Source organism: Amblyomma mixtum, chromosome 9, assembly GCF_055824585.1.
Source record: "Amblyomma mixtum isolate Tamu chromosome 9, ASM5582458v1, whole genome shotgun sequence".
Classification (NCBI taxonomy): Eukaryota; Metazoa; Arthropoda; class Arachnida; order Ixodida; family Ixodidae; genus Amblyomma; species Amblyomma mixtum.
This window is the reverse complement of record NC_143020.1, coordinates 47,495,398-47,505,197: the sequence shown is the minus strand read 5'-3', so window position 1 is coordinate 47,505,197 and position 9,800 is coordinate 47,495,398. Positions and strand designations below refer to the sequence as shown.

The following is a 9,800-nucleotide window of genomic DNA, read 5'->3' as shown; positions in this document are numbered from 1 at the left end:
CTTCGTCGGTACTGAAATGTAGCTGCCGCGTTCGCCGGGTGCTTATGCAAGTTCCTGGCGGGGCGCGGGGCGGCGGGGGGGGGGGGGGGGGGGGAGAGATCAGCCATACGAACTTCACACACAAAGAATTTATTGTGCACTCAAATAACATGTCACTGAAGAGAAGTTTATTTGGACCCAGGAGCATAATAGGGACAGCCGTCCCTCTAAAAAACAGAAAAACACAGTGTGGTGACAGACGTCGCCCGATGCGGACACATACAATCACAAGCAACGTAAGTGTCCAAAACACAAAGTGTTCAAGCTACAAGAGTTCAAGAGGGTCCATATGAACGGGGGAAGCACGCGGGAGGAAGACCGCGCACCAATTCCGCGCACAAACATCGCGCACTACACTGACGCGCGACACTCAAAATGGCAGGAGCCGCACCGTCACACGGCCCCTGATTGCGACGATGAAGCGGGTGCTCCACCGTCGCAGGAACTCTTCTTCCGGCAGCGTCACCCTGTCTAAGCACGCCTGCTGGAACAGCCGTGCGTGCACTAGCTGCAACGCTGCCACAAAGTGTGGCCAAGCGAAGCGTAAAAGTGCGCGGCAGGCATGCAACGCGAGTGATGTAAAAAATCTCTGCCTCTCCCGTAACCGAGAGTTGAGTAAGCATGAAATGTTTACGGGCACAACGCGGCCGCATAATCATGGCGTTATCGGCAGGGGCGAGCAGTCTTTGCTGTGGCGTATCACTCGCAAAGCGATCGCTTTCCGCAGGACGCTTGCTGGGGATACCAAACAGCTAACCCAAAAGGTAAAGCACTAGCAGCGGCAGTAGAAAACTGTGACTGCACCCTCCTCACAGACTCAGACACTCCAACCAGAATCGGAAACAGCGTCAGTACCGACACCTGCCCCGACCTCACATTCATACGGGGAGCGGAACAGGCAGTGTGGGAGAACCTATTAGAAAATCTGGGCAGTGACCACTATATACTTAAAACACAAGTAACCTCAGACAGGCTAAAGCGCCAGCTGGGATCGGCAAAAATTACGGATTGGAGCGCTTTTCGAGAGGCATGCGACGGGGATCTCGCCGCGAAAGGGATCCAATCGATAGAAGAGTGGGGAAACATACTGAAAGAAAAACAGCGCAAGTACACTAAAGAAATCGCGCGAACGACGCAGACACCCGAGGTGGACGCCAGGCTGCTCAAGCTATGGGAAGCTAGACGCGGGCTCACCAAGAGGTGGAAGAAACAAAAGTACAACAGAAAACTAAAACTTAAGATCGCAGAAGTCACAGCGAAAGCAGAAGAGTACGCGGCGCAATTGGCAAGGCAAAACTGGCAACAATTCAGTGACTCCCTCAACGGAACTTTGAGCACATCGAGGACGTGGCATATACTCAAGGCTCTCATAGATCCAACAAAAACCAAGGCAGAAAACAGCAAAGCCATCTACCGGTTAATCCACCAGTTCAAGGGACCAGATTCAGCACTCCTGGAAAAAGTACGCGTTAAGTGCTTCGGGGACACACACCCAGCAGCTTACGCAGAGCGCTATCGAGGAAGTGAAAACGACACCTTGGACAGACCCATCACGCGAGACGAGGTCTACGCAGCGATTCGAAACACAACCAGAAACACGGCCGCGGGTGCAGATAAGATCAATAACGCACTCATCCGCAACCTCAGTGATGAGCTAGTCGCAGAATTAACGGACTTTCTCAACAAACACTGGGAAGGGGAGACCGTCCCCGAGGAGTGGAAGCATGCGGAGGTTGTCATGATTCCTAAACCAGGCAAGAAACTACAAATTGAGAACCTCAGAGCGATATCGCTCACATCGTGCCTAGGAAAACTGTACGAACGAGTGGTGACGCTGAGATTGCAAGAGTACATCGAGGACAACGAACTGTATCCCCACAGCATGTTCGGTTTCAGAGCAAAACTATCGACCCAAGATGTACTACTTCAAATCAAAGAAGAAGTACTTCGGAACGTCCCCAAGAGCGGAGAAAACATAATACTGGCATTGGACATCAAGGGGGCTTTTGACAATGTCAGTCACGAGGCTATCCTTACGGGCATGAACGACCTGAACTGCGGAAGGAGAATCTACGGCTACGTCAAAGCCTTCCTCTCAAATAGAACGGCAACGATTGGCCTGGGGGAGCTCAGATCAGACAAATTTCTTACTCCAAATAAAGGAACACCTTAAGGATCGGTCATCTCCCCTACGCTCTTCAACATAGCCATGATTGGCTTGGCAAAACAGTTAAAAGCAATCGACGGCATACACCATGCCATGTATGCCGACGACATCACCATCTGGATCAACACAGGCTCGCTCGGAGAGAAAGAAGAGAAATTACAAAAGGCAGCCACCTGCATAGAGAACTACGTCAGAGCAAGAGGGCTAGCATGCTCCACCGAGAAATCAGAGCTCCTAAGAGTTTGGAGAGGAAAACAAAATCGCACCGTCCCCACTAGCGACGACTTAAAGTTGAACGTCTACCTCGAGGGGAAGTCGATACCGGAAAAAACACTCATCAGAATCTTGGGGATGTGGATACAGTCAAACCAACGCTGCACTCACACTCTCGCCCTACTCAAAGCATCCACTCTACAAGTGGCCCGCATGATCACGCGCATCTCACACAGACGTCATGGCATGCGAGAGGAGGACACACTCAAGTTGGTCAGAAGCCTGGTAGTCAGCCGAGTGACATACAGCCTCCCCTACTACAATCCCATCAAGAGTGAGGTACAACAGGCGGACGTGATTCTATACGCAAAGCCTACAAAACCGCACTCCACCTTCCTCACAGCACTTCAACCGAAAAGCTCCTAGCCCTAGGACTACACAACACTTTCGATGAATTGAGAGAGGCACAACTAGTCTCCCAACTGCGCAGACTACAACAGACCCCATCTGGCAGGGAGCTCCTAAAGAAACTGGGCCGCGCCGATCAAATTCAGAAATACAGAGGACAGAAACAATTCCGGACGAATATCGCAACACACTAAAAGTAACGCCAATACCCCGGAACATGGATCCCAACCTACACAAAGGACGCAGAGAGGCAAGGGCTGAATACCTACAAAAGACATTAGCACCCCAAGAAACCACGGTATACGTGGACGCAGCCACATACACCAGAACAGCGGGGCAGCACAACAGCAATGCGGTAACAACGGTGACTGTCTCAACCCTACGCGAGATCACCAGCGCATCACTACAAGACTACGATAGTCGAGGCTGAGGAAGTGGCCGTCGCTCTAGCGGCAGCGGAGGGCTATCGGTCTAAACGGTCTCTAAAAATCCTTACAGACTCACAAACAGCATGCCACAACTACCTACGCGGCAGAATAGGGCACAGAGCGCTCCGCATACTCCGCTCTGGGGGCCACATAACACAACGACAAACAAACGAAGAACCAATCAGGCATACGATAGTATGGACGCCGGGACATACGGGAGTAACAGGGAACCAAGAGGCAGACAGGATAGCTCGAGGGTACACTTATTACCGAGCATCCAACGTAGGCGACCTCGAGTGGAACGAACCTGTACCCCAAGATTATTGGGCGATACTAAATTATTACAAGGGCTGCAGAAAGCGGTATCCACCACCGGATAACTCCCTTAGCAGAGAGGACTCTGTCGCGTGGAGGCAGCTACAGACGGGCTCCTACCCGAACCTACACGTACTCAACAAAATATATCCAACACAATAGAGGGGGGACCCAAAAGAAACCGAACTGAGAGCGCGCTGCCGTTCGTAGACGTAGTAGAGAGTTTTACTGCTAGGTGGGGTTAGTAGAGACCTTCACGAAGCAGCTGTGCAGACGACATAAGTTTGTAGGTAAACATCTGAGCGTAGTGTTGTGTTTCGCTTGCAGTGATTTTGTTCCGCCTGCGAAATCTTTATCGCAAATTTAAAAGAACAAAGAGTGTGTTTGAAGTTTTGTTTCCTGCTTGAAAAATCAGCAACAGAAGCTTACCAAATGTTGCAAAAGGGTTTTAAAGAGGATGCTATGAGCAGCACATAAGTTTTTGAGTGGTTTGGGCGCTTCAAGCATGGTGAGATGAATGTTGAAGACCATGCTCGTTCTGGGCGTCCTTCAACGTCTCGAAACTAAGAAAACGTTGAAAAAATCCGTCAGAAATGAACGAAGATTGTCGTTCCACGATCGACCAAATTTCAGAAGAGACAGGTGTGAGTTGCAGCTCGTCTCAGCGAATTTTGACAAAGCAGTTGCAAATGAGACGTGTTTCCGCTAAATTTGTTCCTCGCATTCTCACACAGGATCAAAAGAACATTCGATTGAATTTGAGCCGGGATTTAAAAAAAGAGATTGAAAGTGATCCAAACTTCTTGACCAAAGTCATTACAGGTGATGAGAGTTGGTATTACGGGTATGACCCAGAAACTAAGCAAGCGTCAAGCCATTGGAAGTCTCCCAACTCTCCGAGACCAAAAAAAGCAAGACAGTTGAAGTCGAATGTGAAGACAATGATCATTGTCTTTTTTGATGTTCGGGGAATTGTGCACCAAGAATTTGTTCCCTTGGCCAGACTGTTAACCAGCACTTTTATTTGGAAGTTTTAAGACGTCTGCGAGAGGATGTGCGGAGGCAACGCCCGGAACTTTGGCGATCAGGTGACTGGTTCCTTCATCACGACAGTGCCCCCGCACACACGGCCTTACGAGTAACCCACTAATTGGCCTCTCGGGGATGGACTGTCGTTCCCCACCCTCCATATTCACCAGACCTACCCCGTGCGACTTTTTTCTCTTTCCTATAATGAAGAAAAGTGTAAAAGGGAAGCGTTTTGGTGATGTGGAGGCCGTACAAACAGCTTCGCAAAGGGCACTGGACGATATCAACGTTGAAGAGTTCCAGAGATGCTTCAAACAGTGGGAAAAAAAGACTTGATAAGTGCATCGCATTTCATGGAGAGTACTTTGAAGGTGACTGAAGGAATTTTTTGCAAGAGTTAATAAACAAAGTTTTTATACAAAAAATCCGGTTTTTTTTGGGTCCCCCCTCGTACAATGACAAATGCCCTTGGTGCCAAGAACCCCCCACGCTGTACCACATAACGTGGGCATGCCAGAGGATAAGCGTGGTACCAGTGATAACAAACCCGAGTGCGGAGCAATGGGAGGGAGTGCTCTCCAGCGATCGCCGGGTCGACCAAGGTCTGATTCGGCGAGCAAAACTGGCAGCAGCATCCAGCGGAGCCCTGGACTAAGGGCAACCGACCTTTGAGCAAGATGGACGAAGCCATCTCAAAACCGCCGAACACAACCGAATCTAGAGCTAATAAAGTTTTCACTCACTCACTCCTACCTCTCCTTTCATCAGGCTCCATTGCTCGGCTTAAGCAGCTGTGTGGTTGCATTCAGCCAGCGTCCGCCGGGACGCGGTTGTTGCGACGCGCGTCTATACTCTCTTTTTTTACTCTGTCCTCTTATCTTTCAACTCTTCTATCTGCACGTTGCAGCGGTGGTGCTCGGCTTGAGCCAGTTGGCAGGCCCGTGCAATTTCCTTTTTATCCTTCTCTCAGTCGCAACCAACCAACCTAAGCAGCTGTGACGGTGGCGGCATTGAAATGCAGGACGATGCAGAAGCGTACGCAGACACGACGAGACGCAGGCCTGACAAGAATGTATATGCAGAGCGTTCGAAACTGTCTAGAGTGCGTAGAGGCGAAAGCGTTTTGCGCACCACTTTGCCTATATGACAGTGGTGCCGTCACCACTGGATTACGTCACAAATAATTCATAACGAAGTAATGACAAATTACTAATTAGTGACTAATTACTGACTAAATACTAGTTAACTGCTAATTATTGAAGCTTAAGCTTCACCTTTAGCAGTGGAACGCCACAGCGTGTTGTAGCCCTGCCAGGCAGTCCACGGAGCGCCACCACCCGTTCGATGCGATGCCTTGCCCTTTGAACGCGACGCTTTTTGAGGAAAGGAAATTACGCAGTAATCCTCTGTCGTCTCGGTGGACACCCAAACCGCACCGTACAGGAAGGGAGGAACGCCACCACCCGTTCGGCGCGATGCCTTGCCCTTTGAACGCAAGGCTTTTTGAGGAAAGAAAAGGGCGCAGTAATTCTCTGTCAATGTCGGTGGACACCCTAATCGCACATTAAAGGAAGGGAGGAACGCCACCACTCGGTCGGCGCGAAACTACCGGCGCTTGTATGCCGGTCCTGTAGGAGGGCTTAGAGTCTCTCCTTAAATCTCGTACGGTGCCGGATGCTCTCCTTTCAGCTCCAGAATGTGTGGAATTCCGTGCGTGGATAAGTGGAATTCAGTGCCCGGATGTTTGCTATCGGTCTCGGCGTGACTTCACCCCACTGCCGACAACGGGAGCGATAAGCATTTTATGCTTAAAACAGAGCTTCGCGCACACGGAAGATCTGATGATATATGCCCGCTCCGACAGCGACAGGCGAAAACGCGCTGCTACTGCCAGACGCTGCTCTGCGGTCGCTCTCAACTATGTCCACGTTTCGCGGGCTACCTTCCCTGAGGAGAGGATTTCTCTGGAGGAGGAATTCTGGAGGCCCGTGTACTGTGCAATGTCAGTGCACGTTAAAGAACCTCAGGTGGTCGAAATTTCCGGAGCCCTCCACTACGGCGTCTCTCATAGCCCTAGTCGCTTTGGGACGTTAAACCCCATAAACCAACCAACTACTCCTAGGACCTTAACCACAGAGACCCACTCTACATCGCCAAGCATGTCTGACGAAAAAGCCTTGAAGCGCAGGGCTTGGCTCTTGCCCCTGGTAAGCACGGCACCGGACAGCTCGCTGTATTTCGAAAAAAAGCCATAAGAACGCTACGTAACTGTCCTCGTCCCGCAAAAACAGGGACACGTCGTGAGCGTACGCGGAGGCCTTCACCTGGCCTTGGCCCGGCAAAGGGAAACCGCGCACCGATAGACTAGCTGCTATGCGACGCAGGAACGGGTCGAAACGTACAACATACAATACTGGCGACAGGGGACAGCCCTGTCTAATGCCGCGTTCTAAGCTGAAGGGATCGCTCAACCAGCCGTTAAACAACGAACGAGCTGTAAGGCCAGAGTACAGCTGTTCTAGATGCTCCACGAACTCCGGCGGAAAGCCGAAAGCCCCGAGAACGCCGAAAAGGTAGCCGTGCTCGACACGATCCAAGGCTTTCGCTTGATTGAGTGAGACGAAGCAACCTGGTATTCCCGTTCTGGAAGTGAACGTGAGCAAGTCGCGCGTTAGTGCGAAAGACGAGAAAATCGAGCGTCCGGGCACGCTGCAGGTCTGCGCAGGGCTTACGAGTACCGCTAAAACCTTGCTCAACCTTTTGGCCAGCAGTGACGCCGCGATCTTGTAATCTGCATTAAGCAGAGTGATCGGGCGCCACGCCTGCGGGTCAGATGGACACCCGCCTGGCTTCAAGATGAGCACTACACGAATGTCTATAAAATACTCCGGCCTCTCGGCGACCCCGACAAAGGCAAACGGTTTACCATCTGGAGGAGGTGTTCCTCCAGGACGGTGTAGAACCTTAGAAGCAAGTGGGAATGCCGTTAGGGCCTGGAGCTGAGGCGGTGTTCATGCCTCTGACTGTCTCGAAAAGCTCCTCGGAGCTACCAGGGGCGCTAAGCTGTGTGCCAAGGTCAATCGACACCTGTGGCAGTTGTCCGCAAAAACTACGAACGGCGTCTGCGAAGGAGGCCGAGCCCCGCTGTCCGGCGCCCGAAACAAACAGTTGCGAAAAGTGAAGCGTAAAGGAGTCAGAAATCAGAGTCGTACTGCTGCTCCTGGACCCGTCAGGCAGAATCACCTCCAGCACCAACAAACCAGAACAAATATTTCTCCCACCAGTTGCTCTCAACGCTCGCGCCCCTGCGCCATGATGTAAAACAGGCGTGAGGGCCCCGGCCATGTTTTAATTTCTACTTCCGATGCTCATCTCCACCCCTGCGACCGAAGGCTAGCACTCCACGCTCGCGTGTGATGTCTCACAACCCGCGCATCTCTTACTCTGGAGTTGAGGTTAAAGAAACAACAGTTGACATGGCGGTCACCACGTGCGAAAGCAATATTCAACGGCAGCTGTTAATTCGGTATGTTATGGCTGAGAATATAAGCGTGACCTCTTATCTGTGTAGTTCTGTGCTACTCTTTTCAGTACACAACACTTGGTCGTGAACGCACCAGCGTATACAGCTCATTCCGTCGAAAAGTTGTCGGCGTCGTAGTTGTAGTTGCCGGCACCACGCGTCGGAAAAAGTCTATAATGCCAACCGTTTTCCGCAGAATGTTCGAGATGGTTAATACTATTCAGCGTTTCGAGCAGCGTAAATTTACTAATGACGTTAGATAGCTTGCCGCAAGAATTCGAACCGGCGACCTATAATCAGGGCTGCGAGTGTCCACCGAGATGTGTGAGACAGTAACTGCAACTTCCTTTCCTCAAATCCAGTTTTCGTTTCCTTCATTACGGCACCTCTTTCCCTCTTTCTCTTCTTTCACTCTCACCTACCTCCCTTTCCTTACGGCGCGGTTCGGGTGTCCACCGAAATGTGAGACAATTACTGAGCCGTTTCCAGCTAGGAAATTGTGAACTATAAATACTTCGCCACACCTCAACTCTCAAATGCATTCGGTTGAAAGCTGTTTCCAACTGTCAAGGCATCGGAAAGTGAAGGGCTCCGGAAATTTCGACCACCTGGGGTTCTTTAGCGTGCACTGCGGGATCGAACACGCGTGTTTCGGGTCAGCAGCCGAGCACCATAACCACTGAGCCACCGCGGCGGGGCCGGAGTCAATTAACGTCCATCTATAGCAAGGGTAGAGAGCATAAGGTACACCTATGGATCCAAAATGAAAACCGCGAAATCTCTACCGTTCATCAGTTTCCCGCCAAGGAACGCTTGCCTAATGCTCAAACTTTGGAGAGCATTAGAAGCCTGGTTCATGAATGCTAAAATTTTGAGGCGTTGTCGTCTGTGCGAAGCCTCCCCATGAAACGACGCCAGATGACGGGTGGTTTAGACGGAGCGCCAGCTCTCTAGCTCCCATCTACTACGTCTTCGGTCCCCGCCGTGGTGGCTCAGTGGTTACGGCGCTCGGCTGCTGGCCAGAAACGCGGGTTCGATCCCGGCCGCGGCGGCTGAATTTCGATGGAGGCGAAATTCTAGAGGCCCGTGTACTGTACGATGTCAGTGCACGTTAAACAACCCCAGGTGGTCGAAATTTCCGGAGCCCTCCACTACGGCGTCCCTCATAGCCTTAGTTGCTTTGGGACGTTAAACCCAACAAAACCAAACAAAATGTCTTCGGCTAGAGCAAACCGCTATCTGTACTGACAGACCGGCTATCAGGAAACTTTTGCTACATTAAAGCACATTCTTACTGAAACACCGCGTATAGAAACGTGAAAAGGCCACTTTACTGACAGGTGTTAGAGATTAGTTCCTAGTGACGACCTCGACATAGTGAAGTAAGCAGTGGCTACAGTGTTCGTAGTGGTATAGCTCGTGGCTGCTGAACTATTGCACTAGGTACAGGAGGCAAAGGAATCTTGTCTCGCAATTTCGATCGATTGTCCAAATCATTGCATGTCATGCGTTTTTGTTTCGGTGATGCGTGAGCAGTACGGTGTCCATTATCGCTATGATAACTCCCGTATGCATCTGAACCGGAGTCGTTTAGTAGTGGCGACAGTGTGCTGAAGCACATAGGTTCTCCAGGTCCGAAGTACTCTTCCTGATAAGTTCCACGTGTCTCTTCCAGAGT

General features: G+C 51.0%; 1 protein-coding gene across 1 annotated transcript in view; it reads left to right on the top strand.

Moving 5' to 3' along the window:
- Positions 1-455: 455 nt before the first annotated feature.
- Positions 456-9,800, top strand: part of LOC149328908 (uncharacterized) — a 67,291-nt gene continuing 57,946 nt past the window's right edge. The window contains exon 1 of the mRNA XM_089559134.1: positions 456-534. Coding sequence (XP_089415260.1) covers positions 456-534 — 79 coding nt within the window. The remainder of the gene's footprint in view (positions 535-9,800) is intronic.